The 21,260-nt window shown below is 44.3% G+C and overlaps 3 protein-coding genes across 4 annotated transcripts; 2 read left to right on the top strand and 1 right to left on the bottom strand.

The window, feature by feature from the left end:
* The first annotated feature begins 1,367 nt into the window (after positions 1-1,367).
* Positions 1,368-4,952, top strand: LOC125537545 (putative inactive purple acid phosphatase 2). The gene is made up of 2 exons (XM_048700860.2): positions 1,368-2,114; positions 3,358-4,952. Exons 1-2 carry the CDS (start codon positions 1,419-1,421, stop codon positions 4,618-4,620), a joined length of 1,959 nt encoding a protein of 652 aa, XP_048556817.1. The 5' UTR covers positions 1,368-1,418; the 3' UTR covers positions 4,621-4,952.
* Positions 4,953-7,256: 2,304 nt separating this feature from the next.
* Positions 7,257-12,520, top strand: LOC125537544 (hyperosmolality-gated Ca2+ permeable channel 1.7). 2 transcript variants are annotated; one of them, XM_048700859.2, is made up of 13 exons: positions 7,257-7,614; positions 7,814-7,837; positions 8,026-8,408; positions 8,594-8,746; positions 8,916-9,051; positions 9,300-9,401; positions 9,876-9,995; positions 10,112-10,192; positions 10,313-10,653; positions 10,902-11,147; positions 11,242-11,566; positions 11,731-11,964; positions 12,068-12,520. In XM_048700859.2, exons 3-13 carry the CDS (start codon positions 8,095-8,097, stop codon positions 12,320-12,322), a joined length of 2,307 nt encoding a protein of 768 aa, XP_048556816.1. In that variant the 5' UTR covers positions 7,257-7,614; positions 7,814-7,837; positions 8,026-8,094; the 3' UTR covers positions 12,323-12,520. The 2 variants fall into 2 exon arrangements, with proteins under 2 accessions (XP_048556816.1, XP_048556815.1); XM_048700858.2 differs by lacking the exon at positions 7,814-7,837 and having other exon boundaries at positions 7,258-7,614.
* A 3,420-nt stretch (positions 12,521-15,940) lies between these two features.
* On the bottom strand, positions 15,941-18,745 carry LOC125537546 (kish-A-like protein). Its single transcript, XM_048700862.2, has 4 exons — positions 18,582-18,745; positions 18,374-18,480; positions 17,315-17,349; positions 15,941-16,328 (listed from the first exon to the last, which is right to left on the bottom strand). Exons 1-4 carry the CDS (start codon positions 18,582-18,584, stop codon positions 16,261-16,263), a joined length of 213 nt encoding a protein of 70 aa, XP_048556819.1. The 5' UTR covers positions 18,585-18,745; the 3' UTR covers positions 15,941-16,260.
* Between the last annotated feature and the right edge of the window lie 2,515 nt (positions 18,746-21,260).

Raw genomic sequence — 21,260 nt, 5'->3', positions numbered from 1 at the left:
CCCTCACTGCTTGTCACTTGCTGAACTTTTCCGTCAACATCTCATTTGTCCTCTTTGATCTTAATAATAAAATAATAGTATCACCAAGCAGTTGTGGATAAAAGCGCTTGATTCAAGATGCTGCATTATGGCATAACCCCTTAGCTCGAAGGCCATGACGCCACCACCGTTAGCCATGGCGGCGGCCGAGGATCTCGCCCAAGTATTGGAGATGTGCTGTGTGGGGTGCAGTGAGACGCTGGAGGCAAACAAGGGCAGAAGAACTTCGTCTACCCGAACTGTCACACGTTGCAAAGCACTCTCATCCCATCGCCCCTGCCGCGCGGAGCCATGGATCTGCCTAATGCTATTTTCTTACTGAATTATTTTAGCCCTCTGGTAAATGTTGTGCAAGTTCTGTTGTACAAAATATTTGAGATGTGTTATTCTTGAAAAATTTGACAAAATGTTTAGTATGAATAGTTTTTTAATCATTTTCATGATGTGGATTCTACTCTCAAACCTCGTGCTCACTTCACAGCTATACATGCAACGATGGAGTCACTATTTTTCCTTACCTTTTCCTTTTTGACAAAATAAAAACGATAAGGAGTCATTGTTTGTTCATAGCGATGATAGATTTCTTTAACATTCCCGTATGTTCTTAACTACATTATCAAGAAATTTTGTGCACTAATTCCCGCTGCAACCCACGGGGGAATTATCTAGTTTCTATAAGTGAAACTGACGAAAGAAAGGCAAATTTAAGCACCCTTCAAAATTAGGGGTATATCTGAGTAGTAGGATCCAGTTAGGGGCATAGATGTAAATGTTCCTAAATTTTTGCATGGCATGTCTGAATTTAAATGCTTCCCTCCTACATGTGAGGCACGTCTCTAACTTGTTCGATTTGTTTACCACATATTTCACCAAATTCAGATATTGACATTTGTTGGTTTAGCTTTGGTTGCTCAATTTTTGAATGGGAAGGCTTGGAATTGTAATATCACATGATCATTTTTTTTAACCAATGGCCATGCATATTTTGTAAATGTCTGATCAACACAAAATAACCTCGGCGCAGCAAAGCACGGAATATGGTATCCCGGACTTTATTTCTCATTTTATTGTAAACGATCTCGCTGTTATTTAAGAAATAAAGGTTTTTCCTTGTCAAAAAAAAGCACTCAACTGGTACTAGTTTGTGTTTTTCTAGGGACAGTTTGTGCTAATCTTTTTTTTTTTGAGGGTTGATCGATAGGCTACACGTCTTGCACGGAATATTCCATCGAGCGGTGCTTCACAAGTTGGACTTCTGTTTCACAAAATCCAAGGTGGGTCCCACATCGCCAGTGACTCGCACACACCTTCCAGCTGGTCGTAAGGGTAACCTTTTTTCTCCACGTCCACCCCGCGCTTCGCTCGGCGTCCCCGGCAAAATGCACCCCAAAACCCCGCTTCTCCTCCTCCTCTTCTTCGCCGCCGGCGAGGCCGCGGGGACCACCCTCACGGCCACCCCGGCGAAGCTCACCCAATCCGACCAAGAAATCAAGATCCGGTGGTCCGACCTCCCGTCCCCGGATGGCCTCGACCACGTGGCGATCTACTCCCCGCCGTCCTCCAGCGACCGCGACTTTCTCGGCTACATCTTCCTCAATGGCTCCACCTCCTGGCGCAGCGGCCGAGGAGAGCTCACCATCCCACGGCTGCCCAACCTGCGGGCGCCCTACCAGTTCCGCCTCTTCCGCTGGCCTGCCAAAGAGTACTCCTACCACCACGTCGACCACGACGGCAACCCGCTCCCCCACGGCCGCCACCGCGTCGCCCTCTCCGGCGAGGTCGCTTTCGCGGGCTCGGCCGCGCGGCCCGAGCAGGTGCACCTCGCGTTCGCCGATAGGGCCGACGAGATGCGGGTGATGTTCGTGTGCGCGGACGCCGGAAAGAGGGCTGTCAGGTACGGGCTTGAGAAGGAGGAGGAGAAGGGCTGGGCGGAGGTGGGCACGGAGGTGAGGACGTACGAGCAGAAGCACATGTGCGACGCGCCGGCGAACGACAGCGTAGGGTGGAGGGATCCGGGCTTCGTCTTCGATGGCCTCATGAATGGGTTGGAGCCCGGAAGGAGGTACTTTTACAAGGTAAACCAGAGATTGAATTCCCCACAAGAAAATACCCAGAGATTGAACCTGCAAAAAACTAATTTTATCAATCGTGATAGCAATTTTGCTCCATCAATCTGGCTTAGAAGCTCAGATGCATTTAGAGATTGATGTTCGTGTGCATAGGATTCGAGTCTGGGTGTGAGCTAGAGAATATTTCTCGTTTCAGAAGATAGTTCAACCTATGTAGACCTACAGGTAATTGCAAAGCAGCTCCACCATTTTAACCGCCCTTGAAGCTAAGGTGGTCCTGAACCTGTGAACCACAGTTAGACCCTTCAAATATAATTCTACATCAGTACTACTCATAATAGAAAATATTCGCCAAAAAGGTGAAATATATGCTTTAAACAAGTACTCCCTCCGTACCAAAATATATGCTTTAAAGGTCTTATATTTTGATACAGAGGGAGTATAAGGACAGCCTAGGCCACACTCGTAGATCATCTGAATTGGCGTCGAAGTCAAAAATCAATGTAATCGTTGACAAATTAATGCCATACAACCTCCAATCAACATACCTTAAGTACACATATTCAGAACATACCACATTACAGAATTGCATACTGAGTTCTAGGGATGTATCAAAACTTTCAGAAAAAACGGCCCAACACATCAGTTTTCATCGGCACCAAAAGGGAGCACACTCAAATAATGCTTAAAGTTTCCAAACGCAATATAGAGTGGGATCATTAAATCAGGATTGTTAATATATTATATAATACGATAAAATTAATGACGTGAAGTTCTGTATCAGTGTGATCACAATCTTTAGGAGCAATAGCTAGTATATAAAAATGTCATCCTTTTGAGTTGTGATGGAAAGAACTACATACAATTCATTCAAACAATACCATCTTATGAAACAAAATTCTCAACATTTCCTACGCATTTGATCAACAAATCTCCAGAACATGATGTAGTATTAACTACTCCCTCCGTTCCAAATTACTCGTCGTAACTAAAACCACGACGAGTAATTTGGAACGGAGGGAGTATTAAACAAGATGTGAAAACAAATTATAAGCGGTTGTATCTCTCTGGCTTACCGTCTATGCTCAGTCCTCTCATAAAAATTAAGGCCGTCGAAGACATAGTCTAGGCCATAAGCCTAACAAGCTGGCCTGTGGGGCAAGCTAAGCTAGCCCAACAGCAGCAAACAATTGTTATCTACATGTTCAGCATGTATTTTCTCTTTAGCTAACTGAGCTATTTTTGGTAGGTCGGTAGTGACCCGGGAGGATGGAGCAAGACATACAGCTTTATTTCACGTGACAGTGAGGCCAATGAAACCATTGCTTTTCTCTTCGGTGATATGGGCACTTATGTACCATATAACACCTACATCCGCACACAAGATGAGAGCTTGTCAACGGTGAAGTGGATCCTCCGTGATATTGAAGCCCTTGGAGATAAGCCTGCATTTATTTCGCACATTGGGGACATCAGTTATGCCAGAGGCTATGCTTGGGTGTGGGACCATTTCTTCAGCCAGATTGAGCCTATTGCAGCCAATACTCCATACCATGTCTGCATAGGAAATCATGAGTATGACTGGCCTTCACAACCTTGGAAACCTTCGTGGTCTACATATGGAAAGGATGGTGGAGGTGAATGTGGAATACCATACAGTGTCAAGTTCAGGATGCCTGGGAATTCTGTTTTACCTACTGGCAATGGAGCTCCGGACACACGGAATCTCTATTACTCTTTTGATTCAGGTGTCGTGCATTTTGTATACATGTCGACTGAAACTAATTTCGTTCAGGGCAGCGACCAACACAATTTCCTAAAAGCTGACCTGGAGAAGGTGAACCGAAGTAGAACCCCATTTGTTGTGTTTCAGGGCCACCGGCCCATGTATACCTCGAGCAACGAAGCCAGGGATTCTGCCATGAGACAGCAGATGATCCAGCATCTTGAACCGCTCTTGGTGATGTACAATGTGACCCTTGCCCTGTGGGGACATGTCCATAGGTATGAGAGGTTCTGCCCCATGAAGAATTCACAGTGTCTGAACACATCATCAAGCTTCGTATACCCTGGTGCCCCTGTTCATGTTGTGATCGGGATGGCCGGACAAGACTGGCAACCGATCTGGCAACCAAGGCGTGATCATCCAGATGTTCCCATCTTTCCGCAGCCTGGGATCTCCATGTACCGTGGTGGTGAGTTCGGGTACACAAAACTGGTAGCTACCAGGGAGAAGCTAACACTGATGTATGTCGGGAACCACGACGGACAAGTCCATGACATGGTGGAGATGTTCTCTGGACAAACATCTACTGAAGCTAGCGCTACTGAGGCGGTCAATCAAACAAAGCTCAGCTCGGGAACCAGCACCAAGCTGAAGATTTCCCCATTATACTTGGAAATTGGAGGTAGTGTGATGTTGGCATTGCTGCTTGGTTTTGCCTTGGGATTTCTCCTCAGGAAGAAGAGAGAAGCCGCACAATGGACTCCGGTGAAGAACGAGGAATCCTAAGGATCATAGATATTCTCCCTTCGCCTTCAGATACCGTCTGAGACGAATCAGACCGCGCATCAACACAGTAATGTCACTTCTCAACATTTTTTAGGTTCTGTACGTAGCGCTGTGTTTCCTAGCAGATACAGTGTTTAGGTGTGGTGTGGCTGCGTTTGTATATGCCAGGCCTGGGCAACACAGCTTTCTCCCTCCAGTGTACAATAGTCATCCGAAATAAGCAACACGTACGATCTTCACATTATGGTAGTGTTGGTTAGTGAGAATGGTTGACCTGTATCATAATGTAACACGATCCATTTGTCACTATTGTGATCATTGTTGCTCTTTTATGCCAGCTGGTTCATCTATGGCACAACATCATACTATATTAAACAAAATCAAAATAGGCATCAATGAAAAAATGCACGTGTGCATACACTGCAAACAATTGTTAAACTATTGGATGCAGTGTGGATGTGGGTGTGGCCTGCTGGTGAGAGCAAGCTTCTCCACTAACAAGATACTGCCAAATTATTGCAACTCCCGCCATCAAAGAAGATACGGACAACATGCAGTTTGACAACCCCTGCTGTTCGGAACAGATTGTGTCACGGATTTACTCCCTCCGTTCCTAAATACTTGTCTTTCTAGGCATTTCAACAAGTGACTACATACGGAGCAAAATGAGTGAACATACATTCGTATGTAGTAGTCATTTGAAATGTCTAGAAAGACAAATATTTAGGAACGGAGGGAGTAGTTGATTACGGTCATGCATGCCATATGGTCAGCCCGCAACCAATGGACACGCGATCAGGTTCCGTTTGTTCCTATTCATTTGGTGAAGAAGGTCATGGATGATCTGCTACTGCTTGATATGCCTACACATAAACACAACATCCCTGATGATCAATGTTGGAGGTGTGTGACGTTGGATGGGTAAAAATCAACACTGATGAGCCAGCAACAATGAAGCTCACATGGGAGGTGGTGGTGGTGTGGTTCAATCTCACCTGGCCTTCATGGGAGCTTGGAGTAAACCCTTCATTGGGGTCACTGATCTGCTGATTGTTGAAGCGATGGCCCTATCGGAGACTGTTATTTTTGCGCAACTCCGGGGCTTCTCACATGTGGTGATGAAAGTGGACTGCTTATAGGTTGTTAACCTCTGGTTTTCGCACAACAATTCTCGTTCTATTGTAGCACCTATCCGGAGAAATTGTCAAGTTTTATTTCCTTTTCTGTTAGACATGTCCTGTGGGATGTTAATAGTTTGGCGAACCTATGTGCCAACTGCCAAGCATGTGTGTTCCTTGTCGGTTTCTGAATGCTAGCTCGAGAAATGCCTGACTTTTCTTGTTAGCAGCCTTAGAGCTGATTGTAACAGGACCTTGTTAAAGCAATAAAGCTGCCCAAATTTTCATGGCAAAACAAAGTAAGACGGAATAAATGTATGATAATATCATACTCTTTTTAATCTACAATGGTCTGGAATTCGATTTAATCACCAAACAAATCTTAGCCATCATAGCCTCGCCACCCCCTTGAAAACTGCAATGAATAACACCAATTTGTAGCTCTTGATAGTATTATTGATGACCAGCAATGACGTAATGCGCCGGACAGATATACTGCAACGGATCAAACTAGTTTGGATGTTATGGTCTATCCTTTTTCGCTTTCTTGTGGATGATAGACATTGAAAAACTTAGGCAATATAAACTATGAAAAACTGAAAAATCTCACCGACTAACCTTGACCTCTGCCACGTGATCACATTATGGGTGTCTAGATCTTTTAACGAGAGGCGCTCGTTCGATATAATTGACAATATACCGTCGGCAGAGGCAATGGGTGTAGCTCTTGTAGAATGCCCTTATCGTTAGTGGCTTACAGATGCGAAGATGCTATATCTAAATGCAAATTGCGAAGAAGAAGCATACGACAAAAACATTATTCTAATCCTGCAAAAAGGCATTATTCGAGTCATCGAGCCTTTGGCCGGCTAAAGAGATGAATGTGCATAATGTTTTCCTTGAATCAGACTCCCAAGCGGCAACGCGAAAGATCTCGGAACAGAACAAGGACCTCTTAGCTTTGGGTCACGTGGTGCAGGAGATCAAGACAGTGCTTCAAACTTTTGACGAGTTTAAAATGAGCTGGGTGCGACGTAAGGCTAATTACGTAGCACACATTTTTGGCATCATGTAAAACTTGGTTTCAGGTGTCACCCGTAAGCAGTGGCGAATCTAGACAGAAATTAAAGGGTGGGCTCAAAGCCTGTATCATGCAAATATCTGTTGGGTTGGGTTTGGGTTTGCAAGTGGCTGAGTTAAGCCTTGAAACTAGTAGTAAAAAACTTTTTTACAGTGCTGGAGGGGGGGCTCAAGCCTGTTAAAGCCCTGTAGATTCGCCCCTGCCGGTAAGTATTGTTTCGGTGGTAGCCTCGGAGTTTGCTGCATTTGAATAAAATGCAACGATTCCAACTCAATTAAAAAAAAGTGTGGTTCCATGCCAAAAAAATCGGCGCTCCCTGGTCCACAAATGGTCACTCTTAGTGTATTTAGCTAGTTATTATATTCTAACAGCTGTGTCCATATACTAGCAAAGATTTATTTTTTGAAAAAAGAAACACCAGTGGCAGGCCGTTGGAGAACGGTCATCCCTCCCCACGTCGTTATTTCCGCCGAGACCAAGGCGAACGCGTCGTGCCGGCCCGTCGCCGTCCTAGTCCTCCTCCTCGTTCTGATCGTCCCCGTTCTGATAGATAGACTAGCAACAAAACCGGCAAAGGCGTTGGCCTTGTAATCTCTCTTGCTATTGTTTTCACTTTACCAGAGCTCCTCTCAAGGCGGCCGGCCGTGCACCCGCCGCCGCCTCCCTCTCGTGCACCGTACTCCTGCGTTTCCTCGACGGCAACGACATCAATGGCGGCACGGCAGTGACCGTTCAAGCGGCGGCGCTCGGCCACTGCCTGCTAAGTGGCGGCGACGTCGGCGATAACCGCGCGCGGTACGTTATGTTAATTTACTGCTCCTGTTTCCTGCCTGTACGATCGAGGTCACCTGAGCGTATCCGCTAGCTTTAGTTGAGACCAAGACGATAGGTTATATGGGAAATTGTGGATGTTGACTTTATTGCAATAGAACTCCAGAGGTTTAGATTGCAAGAATGCAAGATTAACACAGATTTTTGCTACATTGGTCGTCAGAATTTGCAGGAATACATCATCGGAGTAAGCCATCTAAGCTGCTGTCCAACATTTGTTTTCTGGCCACTTCAATTTTCCACGCATAATCTGCTGGGAAAGCTCAGTTTCTAATGCTAATGATCATACCTAGCTACTTTCATTCTTACCAATCTAGTATTATTTTGATTCTAGTTGACAATTTTCTTACCATTTTTTCTTTTCTTTCTATGTAGATATTTTGCCTAAACCTTTGGGCTACTTCTTGGTGACGCTTGTTCTGGAGTGAGTCTCTCTAGAGAGACATGGGCTCCCTAAACGACATTGGTGTTGCCGCAGGAATAAACATATTATCCGCAGTGGGCTTTCTTCTCGTGTTCGCAGTTGTTAGGATACAACCTATTAATGATCGGGTATACTTTCCAAAATGGTACCTTAAAGGGACAAGAAGCAGCCCAAGGCACATCGGAAATGTCTTGTCAAAATTTGTGAATGCTGATGTGTCAACATATCTTCGGTTTCTCAACTGGATGCCCGCCGCGCTGAAAATGCCAGAACCTGAGTTAATTGAGCATGCAGGACTAGACTCTGCAGTATATGTCCGCATCTATCTTCTCGGGTGAGCATGATATCTGTGTATCTGAATTCTCACACCACAGCATTATACTAGTTGCTTACACTTCATGTCTTCCAAGTTCCAAAATGCCTATTTTGTGATGTAAACAGATGGATATGTGGATCACTGTGTTTGTAACCAAAAAAACATTATGCCTAATGATGGTGCATTGTTGTTTTGCTTTGCAGTTTAAAAATATTTGTGCCAATTACTGTGCTGGCATTTGCTGTCCTAGTTCCTGTCAATTGGACTAGTGCAACTTTAGGGGATGATGAAGAGGGTCTAAGTTATGATCAAATTGACAAGCTTTCAATATCGAATCTTGGTCCAGGTTCAAAAAGGTATTACTTCTGTTTACTCCTGATATCCTGGCAATTTCAGAATTTATCGTTCCTCAAGCACCTGCCTGATTATATAGCTATAGATGCAGAGATGCTGTCCTTCTAATCTCCTCATGTCACTTCACTTGGCTCATATTTATTCTACTGAAACTGCTGTATGTTTTCATAGGTTTTGGGTACACATTGGAATGGCCTATGTGTTTACCTTTTGGACATTCTACGTGTTATATCATGAATATAAGGTTATAACAACTATGAGATTGCACTTTCTTGCCAATCAAAATCGTCGGCCCGACCAATTCACGGTAAGATATCTTAACCATGCAAGTTTAATTGGTGTTATGGACCTCGCTGGATCTGAATGTGAATTTTTCATCTTGTTGCTTTGATTTTTTTTCTCGAACCGTTTCAGTAAAACAAGCATAACAATTAGTAGGGACTATCTTTGTGATAGTAAAACAAGCAGTGTACATGTGTGTAGAATTTCTCAGATTGAATGCAGTGTGTAGAGTAGTTTCCTTGGCTCATAACTCATTTTCCTCCTTATTTTCAGGTACTTGTGAGAAATATACCAGCTGACCCAGACGAAACAGTTGGTGAGCATGTTGAGCACTTCTTTGCTGTGAATCATCGCGAGCATTATCTCAGCCACCAGGTTTTACTCTTTTCTATCTTGTGTGCACCGTGGTATCGTTATGGTGAATACTACTGATACGAATTTAAACCATGAAATTCAACCGAGCATCAAGTTACTTTGTTTTCCAGTTGTTATTTACTTTTCAACTGAAATGCAAGCTTTCTAATTATTTGTTTGCTTTCCAACCGAAGCACCTGTAGGCCCATATGCCTTTATCTTTGAGGATTTTTATGGTACCCTATACTGCTATAGATGGAAGTGAGCAGTATACAATCATCCGCCGCTGATTTCGTGAGGGTAGTCTCGTCAGTTTTCCGTTTTCTAGAATAACGCTAGCTCATCAGCAATCGGTCTGTTGGCCCTGGTTGTGCTGTCGCCCTGTTCCCCGCCGCCCACTCAACGACTAGCCGGCTCCGCCGTCGTTGAACTCGCCTCATTACTCTGTTATGGTTCAAATCTGTTTCTCATTCGGGGTACGTAACTGATCAATAGGTTGCATACAACGCAAACGCCCTTGCCAGTTTGGTTAAGAAGAAGAAAGGCTTGCAAAACTGGCTGGTCTACTACGAAAACCAGCACGCTAAGAACCCTGAAAAGGAGCTGACTATTAAGGTAATAATCTTCCCTCCTTTGCAAATCATGCACCTAAGATCGGTTCGTCACAAAGCTATTTCAATATGTGCTCTAATCTGCAAGTGGTATGGCTCATTTACGTACTTGTCTTGTAGACAGGACTGTGGGGTCTTTGGGGGGAAAAGGTGGATGCATTACAACACTACAAGACAACAATCGAGGAGCTATGTAAACAGGTGCCGGTCATCGTCTTGATAGTGTCATCAAGCAGCACCAATGTCTTCTTTCATTGTACTGCATAGTTCCTCCTAAACGCTGAGCAGCAGTATTAACAATATGTAACCTGTTAATTGCAGGAGGATGAGGAGAGGCAGAAGGTGATTAGTGATCCTAAGGCTATAATGCCAGCAGCATTTGTGTCTTTCAATAGTCAGTGGGGGGCTGCTGTTTGTGCACAAACACAGCAGACAAGTAACCCAACGGTGTGGTTAACTGAGTGGGCTCCGGAACCTCGGGATGTTTACTGGCCTAATCTCGCCATCCCTTTTGTCGAGCTCTCGATCAGGAGGCTTATCATGGCTGTTGCGCTCTTTTTCCTGACATTTTTCTTCATGGTCCCAATTGCGCTCGTCCAATCCGTGGCCAATCTCGACGATATTGAGCGGGTGCTTCCTTTCTTGAAACCTATAATAGAGAGGTGAGTGTAACCGCTCCTTGTTTCACGGTTCAATTGTGAAAAACAAAAAGGGAAAGGCATTTGTGAGATCACTTTTCCCCATATTTTGATTAACGATTCTCCTTGCTAAATAATCAAGAGCAGAAAAAAAAATCTGTTGAATTTAATAGACCTTGAATTACATAAAAAGTCAGCCACATTATACTGATTTGTTTACAAGGTACTGCATTGCTGGATGTAATTTTCATGGTCAATGCAATTTCCTGCAGAAATGGTCCAAGGTCAGTCATACAAGGTTTCTTGCCAGGAATTGCATTGAAAATCTTCCTTATATTTCTGCCAACAATTCTCATGGCCATGAGCAAGATTGAAGGCCACGTATCACTCTCTGGATTGGAGAGGAAGACAGCATCAAAATACTTCCTGTTTATTTTCGTCAACGTATTCTTGGGAAGTGTAGTAGCTGGAACAGCGTTCCAGCAGCTGAACAGTTTTATCCATCAATCCACTAACAAGTAAGCCAAATTTTGCACTTGGATATAATAACAAGGGTTCAATTATATTTATACTACCACATAAAAAAACTCTTTTACTTTTGTTTTGAAAAAGAATTCCAGAGACCATTGGAGAATCCATTCCCATGAAAGCAACTTTTTTCATCACCTACATTATGGTGGATGGATGGGCAGGCATTGCCGCTGAGGTTCTTAGGTTGAAGCCGTTGATCATGTTCCACATAAAGAACACATTCTTGGTCAGAACCGAGCAAGATCGCGAGCAGGCCATGGACCCTGGGAGCTTGGAGTTTGGCAGCACCGAACCGCGAATACAGCTCTACTTCCTCCTAGGGCTTGTATATGCTGTTGTGACACCCATCATTCTTCCTTTCATCATAGTCTTCTTCGGCCTGGCCTATCTTGTTTTCAGACACCAGGTACACATCTGTCCTCCAGTTCAAGTGATCTATCTTTGTGTTCTTTCAGCTTCAAATTTTTCTTGTGGATATCACATCCACATTGGCATAGATCACAAATTTCTGCTTCATCACAGTATAATGCACCAAAATACTAATCCTTGGTATGTTTCTTTTGTTGCAAGATCATCAATGTCTATAACCAGCAATACGAGAGCGGCGCGCAATTCTGGCCAGACGTACACGGACGAATCGTCACCGCATTAGTCATATCGCAGATCCTGCTGATAGGACTGCTGAGCACACAGGAAGCAGACCAGTCCACTGTCGCCCTTCTTCCTCTTCCTGTCCTGACCATATGGTTCCACTACGTCTGCAAGGGCCGGTTCGAGCCGGCATACATAAAATTCCCCTTGCAGGCAGGATCAAAACGCATTCTCTTGATCTCTTCTCCATACATAACTGCAGATGATATTCACATCGTCTCCAATGTTAAGCGAGAGCTGCGTTTGATGTTTGCAGGAGGCCATGGTGAAGGACACGCTGCAACGGGCAAACGACCCGATGCTGAACCTGAGAGAGTACCTCAAGGACGCATACGTGCACCCGGTCTTCCGCAGCGGTGACATCTATGAGCTCTTGGCCATGGATGAAGAGGAGAACCCCCACCTTGTCGCGACCAAGCGGCGGTCTCGGATGACCACGCCGGTGGACAGCAAGTTCAATTCCAGCTCTGGCACCAACGAAGGAGAGTTCAGCCGGCCGCGTCCTAGCTGACAATGAAATGGGAGCAGGCGCTGTCGAGTAAACTTGATCGGCATCTGCACTGCACCAGTGCATTACCATGTGTGGACGACGTCGATGGAATTGTACATTTGGAGATGTTAGAGCATCTCCAACGGCACACAAAAAGAATGACTACCTAAATCCAGTTTTAGGAGTGGAGAGAGAAGATTTAGGTAGCAATTTTTTTTCTGTTTTTTATAGCGGACCTAAAAAGAGTAGGGCGTTTTGGAGCTCGGCCTCCATGAAGGCCGGATTTTTTGAAAAATTCAAAATTCACACTTTTCGGTTTCAAAAAAATCTGAAAAAAAATCATACAAGTAAACAAGGATGTTATGTGTATGTATGTAAAATTTGAGGATGAAATACCCTAAAATGTGATCTGTGCAAAAAAAGATAAATTCATGGACTTTTAGAATGAATAGTGCATCTACTAAAAAGCCTCAGATTTGTTCTTTTTGTGTAGCACTCATTTTAAGGTGTTTTGTCCTGAAAATTTACACACATATGCTTTATGTCTCTAAGTACGTGTGTATTTTAAAAAAAAATTGAAACGTGAAAATTTGAATTTTGATCAAGTCAAACTCGGCCTCCATGGAGCCCGAGCTCTAAAGAGTATTTTCGACCTAAAAACTGGGTATCTAGATTTCAGCTTCTACTTCTAGCACACATATTTGTAGATATGTAATGTTCCAAATAATATCATACTCATGTCAAATATATCTGAAACAAATAAAATCCAAATATTACTTAATTATGACATAGTTATTCAATCCGCAACTCCAAATGCAACACAAATGTTCATCAAACACAACACAAAGTGCATCGAACATAACATGAAACATACGAATAGAACAAGTGGTCTTGTTGTCCATTCCATGTCCACCGCTCCTTGACTTGTTGAAAACTTTAATATCCGTATCTCGAATTACATGGTGAACTTGAAGAACGTTGGAGATGTGTTCTTCTCTCCTACTTTGATGCACCATCCATCGCACGAATTCATAGTAGAAGCAATCCAAATTTTGGCTACGTTCATGCTCGTTGATCATATTGTGCAAGATCACGCCGGCAGTCATGATTTACCAAAGGATTTCTTGGTCCCAAAACCGAGCCGGTCCTCGCACAATAGTAAACTGGACTTGCAAAATCTCAAATGCTCTCTCCACATCCTTCCCAGCAGATGGTTGAGCATTATGGAAACCAAGTTGTTTATTCCTTGGGGTGGCTGGGAATTGATTTCAAAAAGATTGCCCCCTTTGGGTACATCTCATCCGCTAGATAGTAGCTCATGTTGTATGTGCAGCCATTTGCTTAAAACTCCACCTGTGCTGATTCCCCATTGGCTAACCGTGCAAAGAGTGATGATCGGTGGAGTACATTGACGTCATTGCAAGCTCCAGGCATTCCAAAATAGGCATGCCAAAACCATGTCTCATGATCTGCAATGGCTTCAAGAATGATGTTGGGATCCTTCACATGGTCGATAACTGTCCATGTCATGCCAGAGAGCAGTTCATCCACCTCTAGTGCATGCAATCAACTGAGTTGATCATCCCCCTGAAAACCCTTGTGCTTTGTTCATCTACAAAATCCTGTAAGTGTCCTGAGCATTGGGTGATCTCAAATACTGTGGCCCAAAGACTTCAACCACCGCCTTCACAAATTGCTTCACACACTTGATGAAAGTGCTCTCTCCTATTTCCAGATGATCATCAGTCAAATCTGCAAGAATACCATATGGCATCATGCAGTGCCATAGTCACCATAAAGATACTAATGTGTCCAAGATCTCTGGTACAATTTCTCCTCTGCACGAAGAATTGATCATGCTCTTTGACAGAGTAGGCAATGTGGAGAAACAAATCAGGAGCCATTCTGAACCTACACCAGAAGTAGCGGTCTAGATACACTAGATTTGCACAGAAGTAATCAAGTATGAGCTTATTGTGTCTGTGTAGCCGGCTCCTACGAATCACCTCACAATCGGTAATGGAACCTCCATGTTTCAGCCGCTTGTTCTTCTCCATGTCGATCAACATGATCATGGCAATGTCATCATCTTCATCAAACTCATATTTCTCTTCGGAGGAGGAATCACACCAACTCATCTACACATTGGACATATTCCATCATGAACAAGCCTTAGCTCACAACAAATAACAAAAGAGGAAAAAACTTAGTGGAATTCTGACGAACACCTAGAAGGCATTGATCTTGATTTTGGCCAGAGTACCTCACCGGGTCGAGACGATCGCCGGATGCCCAACAAATTCATCAGGATATCCCTTGTATGCATGGTAATGTATGTGGATCTTTTGCAAATACTTGTTGCCCTTTTGCTCGGTTCCATATATAGGGTCAATGTTTGTAGCCAACTTCATACGATGAGGACATCCTCCTTGATTGAGAATGTCGGACCTATTACCTTGGGTATCTTCATTTTTTGTTACGAGTGGCCGATGTTTGCCCTATACCATATGTACGAGAGTTGATATCTCCCGAGTCCTAATGCATAGGCTCTTAACCGTCATTGATCATGTATGCAACAAAAGGGTCATTGGCATATGCATTCCTAATGTCATATGTATCCATAAATTGATTCAGTGGCATATGGAACAAACAGACAAATCAACAAAAGGAGGGGCAAAAGATTGTACCATGTCCTGCTCAGCCATTTCGTCGAGCAGACCTGGGCAGACCCGGAGCCAACGGTTCTCGAAGCTGTCCTCGCCCATTGGAGTTGTGGCAAGTCATACACCATCTTCGGCACTTCCTATTGCTTCCAGCCATTCGGAATCCCCCGCCAATCGTCCGGCGAATGAACTAGGTCGCGTTTGGGGTGACTAGCACCTTCCTTCTAGGCGGCAGGACGGGCACGACGTCAGTTGCGACCGGAGAGGAAGCGTTCATGTCAGCGTTGACCACCTTCTTGTCGCTCACCCTGGTTCCTTCGCCGCTCCCTTCGGGCAACGTTCTTTGCCTTGCAACTGGCTCCTACGGACGACGTCGAGGCATCATTCATGCCAGTGGTGGGGGACGGGGTACTCGGCGACAACATCTACAATGGCTTGGATGCAAGCAGCGATGCAAACAGGCAGCACGGGTTGATGACGGTGACGGCTCGAACACGAGAACTGGAGGACAGACATGAGAAGACAATCGATTTTGGTGGACTAAGTCAATTTGGCGTGGGTCCAATCTGCCAGATCCGACATGACCAACACGTCAGGTCTTCCCAGATATGTTTTGGATTCGAGGGGTGGGTCATATTTTCGCGATTAGTCACTTACCAAAAGCTGTCCGCCCGAGCCCGGACGTATAAGTGGGATTTGAGCACTGACCAAGCCGTCCGCCCGTGCCAGAAAGAGGAATTTGAGGCGTCCAATCGTAGATGGTCCAAGTTTGGACTCAATTGAAGATCGCATTCCGTACCTAAGTCTAGCACGCTCTGACCTGAAAACTGAATGCTACGCACTCCAAACTGAACTGTGTCAGAGGTTCACTGGGAAACTTTATTTCATCCCATTCGAGTTCACAAGAATGTAGATAAAATAGAGGTGCTCTTTTTGGCGTCATCAAAGTACTGGAACTGAGAGACGAAATAGGATATAACGAGAAATCCACATTTGGTTTTGCAGGATCCAAACAACATTCTACACAACATACATAATCCTCCATCGTTTCGTTGTTAACTTCTTGCACCTAGCATTTGCAAACACAGTATCATCTCTGTCTTATCGGCAAGTGCACCGACCCGAGTGCATTCATCTAACCTGCATGCTCGGTATTAAGATGCCGCTTTCGCCACGACAGTAACTGAAGCAGAAGGCTTCTCTGGAGGCATGAACAGAAATACAGTGTGACATGATCCTTCCTATATTTAACTCTGGCAACCTAGATTCAAATCATGGCCATGATTGCCCAGGCCTTCAGAAGAAGATGGTGGATACCCCCATTGCGAAGCACCCAAATGCTACCCAAGGGCTCAACCGCTCACCTGCGAAGCAGCACAAGAAAGATTGAATTTCGAAGGTTTGAAATGAAAAGGATGCATTGCTAACAAATATCGTGTTCTTTAGAAGAAGAAAAAAATGCAAGTAATGTTTTTCATTGCATAAGTTTGACACACCATCTCTATGTAAATAGCAACTACTAATCAGCAACTGTTACACAAAATCACTATGAAACAAATGAATGCATGGATGAGGTATTGGAAATTCGAAAGACAAGAGCAAAAAAACTGCTGGTATACAGACAATCGAATAAACTATGACTAGTGACTAGATACTCAAATAGAAAAAAAAGATCAGAAAGCAGAAACCAATGCTGGCTTTGTAATTTCCACATGACAGCTAGGACGTAGCTTTACCTCACGAGTTTCCCCTAATATATAGAAACTTACAGTAACAAATTGTAGTTGATTGTCACTGGTTAAGATGGCTATTAAGTTGATCCTTCTTAATATTGTCGAAGTCTGTTTTTCCATAACAAATCAAGTTCAGCTATTTCACCATGTAGGTATTTTCTAATATTAATAAAACCTACCAAGATAAAAGAAAGCTACAAAATCCATAACCATTCATCGATATAATATGCAGTAAGCTATCCACACCAATAAGAAAGATGACAAAACTAGAGATTGCACCTTGTTCTATTTTTCTTATTTTCTTAATAAGATAAGTACAACACAACAATCTTAACAACATTCTTGTATAAATAAAAAATTACGTCTTTCACCAATAAAGAAAACTGCTACAAAGCACGAGAAGTAAGCAAGTCTAGAACTGAACTTAAGTTATTAGCACCTTGATTCCTCAGCTAATGTCTACAATACAGTTTGGCAGATGAAACTAGGTGCATATACACCGACAATAACAAGTGCTCCAAATTGAGCAAACCAAAGGAACTAGGAAATATGCAGCAGATGTCTGAAGAATGCAAGCTAGCATAAAATTTGAGCTGGACAGACAGACAGAAGCATACCTATTCTGGCTGCTTTCCAAAAGAAACCACGGAACCTGTCAAAGAAATTCATGTAAGAAAATGAAGAATAATGAAAAAGGTTTGCCTGAATTTGGGTCAGAACCCTGTGCTCTTGAAATCTAACAAATTGAGCTAATTGAATAAAATAATACTCCCTCCGTCCCAAAATTCTTGTCTTAGATTTTTCTAAATACAGATGTATCAAGTCACGTTTTAGTATTAGATACATCCATATCTAGACAAATCTAAGACAAGAATTTTGGGATGAGGGAGTAGTTGGCAGCAGAGAGATCATTGACAAATAGCATTGAGGACCCTTTTTGATCTTTTTTTAGGATAGTTATCCTTAGGAATTTCACCCATCAGGGTTTTTGGTTACGCAGGATTGTAATCCATAAGAGTTATTTCTAAGGGTTATATTCGTTGACTAAACTTCTTGCAAAGATACCACTGTATTTCCTATGGTGTATACGAAATATGCTTTGATTCAGATTCATTTAGTACTCAATTATCTATGCTTAGAGAAGACACAGCACTGTAATCATGGTCTTTTTTTCTCCTAATTATGTGTTGTTTGAAATCAAACCACACAGATCAAAGAGGCCCTACATATCTTGTTCCTTATCTTTCTACTACTTTTTTAGGGAATCGTTGCTCCTTATCGAGTCTGTAAATGAGCCTCATCTTATATAGTAATACAAAAAGGGCAGTTTCACAATTCTTCCAAATCGTGCTTAATCCGATTATAGGATTCAGAGGTTGCAATCAGCTCTGAACCAGCATACTGTTGGACATCCGAAAGTGTTTACGGATCAAAACCAAAATGCCCTAGACCCAACAGCTACATGTTGCATTAACGCAGCCCCAGCGAGAATCCAATCCATGTTGAAAGGATACTACTGCACCGTATAGGTACCGTACAGCTTCATGCTGATTTTGACAGTACGACTATCTGCCTTTAGGGAAGAAAAAAAAGGAAAGACAAATCGCGTAGATCAGATCGCTCAGGAAGAAATCCCTAATGAGTTTTCAATATGGGAAGTCAGCGTAGAAAAATACCCGGTGCGATCGTTGAGGATGGCAGGGAACTGCATCTTGATGTAGGTGCAGGTGCAGATCACCAGCAGCACCACTATGAGGAAGGAGTTGAAGTTGAACAGCGCCGACTACAATCACGCCAAAAAACAACGATTAGGTGGCCAGATCCGTCGAATTGGGGAGGGGGGAGGAGGGGATGAGTTCGACGCGGCGAAGGGGCGGAGGTTACCATGGCGCTGGCCTCCTCCTTACCGAGCTGCGACTGCAAGACAGGAGTCTGGATCTACTGGCTTGGCGTTGGGGTTGGGGTTTGGGTTGGCCGCAGCCTAGTGCGTGTAGAGCTAGCGCTGCAAACGAGTCAGTTGGGGTTGGGGTGGCCATAGCCCAACAATGCTCTATCAACACGCGCTGTTTGCGCGTCAAAAAAAAACACGAGTTATTTGTTTAGAACATCTCCAATGTCTAAAACAAAAAATAAACTCCAACACTAAACCCTAAAAATCAGTTCGGTCACTTGGGCCAACAAAAATGCTTGTCGCCAACCACAGCCTATTGATGTATGGTGACCAAAACATTTTAGGTCATGCCCAAAAGATTGCTACAACTAATACAAATTTGCATCATCACTAGCAGCCGACTCAAAATCAAAATTGATCCTTTGAGAACCAACCGAATCACCTTTTACTATAACCCTGTCAGCCATCGATATGCCATGGAAGGCATCTTCAACGCGCCCGCCGATGCTGATGGCCTCCCCGCTGCTCCCGTCACACCCAGTGGCGGAGCTACAGGGTGGCCAGGGTGGGCCGCGACCCACCCTGGGATTTTGGGTCCGCTTATATACTTATGGATTTTTAACTGGGCCATAAAAAGAAAATTGGCCCAATAAGGCAATAACCATACCGATGGCCACAACCCTCGTCTCGTCCGTTTCCTCCGTTCCTCGTTTCGTCCCTCGTCTGACGCCCTCGCCTCACCGCCGTTGTTCCTCGCCGGTCGCCGGCCGAAGCCCAGACTGCCTCCCCTTCCCGCCCGACGCTCGCCTGGCCCTCGGCTCCACCACTCCCCCGTGCCCATGCTCTGCCCGGCTGCTCCCTTGACCCGGGCCGCCTGGCCTTGCCGCCCGCTCGCCCCTGCCTCCGCCCTCCGGTGGAGTCCGGCCCTCCGCCCTCCATGCAAAGCCTACAGCCGTCGGTGCCGCTCAGTAGCCAATCTCTAGTCGTTCAACAGCAGCACCGCATCAAGTGTGCAAAATCGATTTAAGGTACCGAAAACTCCTAATTTTTTATTTAGGGTTTGTTTTTTCGCACTATGCTATCATGAATTGATGAACACATACATAATTTTGCACATCATTTCTTCCTTAATTAGCTTTATTGATAGAAACTAATTTTTATTGCAGGTTGAAGAATGAAGAGGGCCGGAGACATTGTTTCTCTTTTCTAGAGTATAGTCAAGAGCAAGTTGAGAAATAAGATGGGTGATAGTCTTTTGGATGATTGCCTAGTCACATTCATTGAGAGTGATGCTTTTGCCGAGGTGAATGAAGATGATATAATTGATACTTTCATGGCAATGCAAAAGCGTAGGCTAGAAATATAGTCCTTTTGAGCTTCTCAGGGTATGTATTATGGTCCATGTAGCATGTACTATGTATGCTTCTTTATGCAAAACTTAGACTTAATTGAGAATTTTAGTGTGTTTGTAAGACCATATTGATCTATTTCTATGTGATACTGGTAACTAGTTAGAACGTCCACATGGCAAATTTCTTGTAAAAAAATTTGGGGGGAGGGGGGGGGTCGGACCACCCTGATGTCAAATGCTAGCTCCGCCATTGGTCACACCCATAGTCGTCCCTCCCGTGGTTCCCGCCAGCGGTGGCAACAAGCTGAAGGCCGTCCGCCGCCAAGGGTTTGCGCTGCCCCAAATAGACAACGCTGACGGCAGGGATGCACCTAAGGACCCAGTCGTCGTTGACAAGTTTTAGTGCGGGTGAAGAAGGTCGTCGGGAAGAGGCTATTGCGGGATTCATCGGCAAAGGGTTGTTTCCCACGCGAAGAAGAAGGCGGTGACAACGGTTACTTCCCCATCGTTGTCGATCCCTTCCACGACAGTAGTTGCTCCTCCAACAATGCTTAGGGCCTCTTCCCCTCCCACCGCTGCATGAGGACCAGTAGACATCACTCGTCGCCAGAACCGTTAGCGTCCCCAACATGTTCGATGAAGTCATCGAGAGGTAAATAAATCCGGTTTTCATTGATTTTACATTCCGTATGCACTTGTGATGTGATGTGATGTTTGTGTATTTTTCTTCAAATTTTGTGTATGTAGTGTGAATGAGGAATCATTTTTGCAATACACTTGATGGCTGCTAATATTTTGATGGTGATGTGATGTTTGTTTATCGTTGTACTTGTTTAGTTGCCACTATGAGTTTGGAACCTTGAACAGACCGCCGGAGGAAGAAGAGGATGAGGCCAAGTCATCATGCGCCTTATGCCCTGGGCGACAAATGTGCTACAATGGGCGGGACAAAAGGTCGCGATCTCGCGAGGGTGAGCTAACTCCAAAAACCCGTCCTTAGTTCGGATTGCAGGCTACAGCTCGCCTGCATGAAGCAGGAATCGCTAGTAACCGCCGGTCAGCCATACGGCGATGAATCTGTTCCCGTGCCTTGTACACACCGCCCGTCACACTATAGGAGATGGCCATGTATGAAGTCAGTACCCTTAACCGTAAGGAGGTGATGTCTAAGGCTAGGCTTGCGACTAGAGTGAAGTCGTAAGAAGGTAGCCGTACTGGAAGGTACGGCTGGATCACCTCCTTTTGAGGGAGAGCTAATGTTTATGCTTATTTGGTATTGGTGAAATAGTTATGAAATCAAGCGGGGATCACGAATTGATTT

Source organism: Triticum urartu, chromosome 2A (genome assembly GCF_056163025.1).
Source record: "Triticum urartu cultivar PI428250 chromosome 2A, HENAU_Tu73, whole genome shotgun sequence".
Lineage (NCBI taxonomy): Eukaryota > Viridiplantae > Streptophyta > Magnoliopsida > Poales > Poaceae > Triticum > Triticum urartu.
This window is presented reverse-complemented; position numbering and strand designations above follow the sequence as displayed.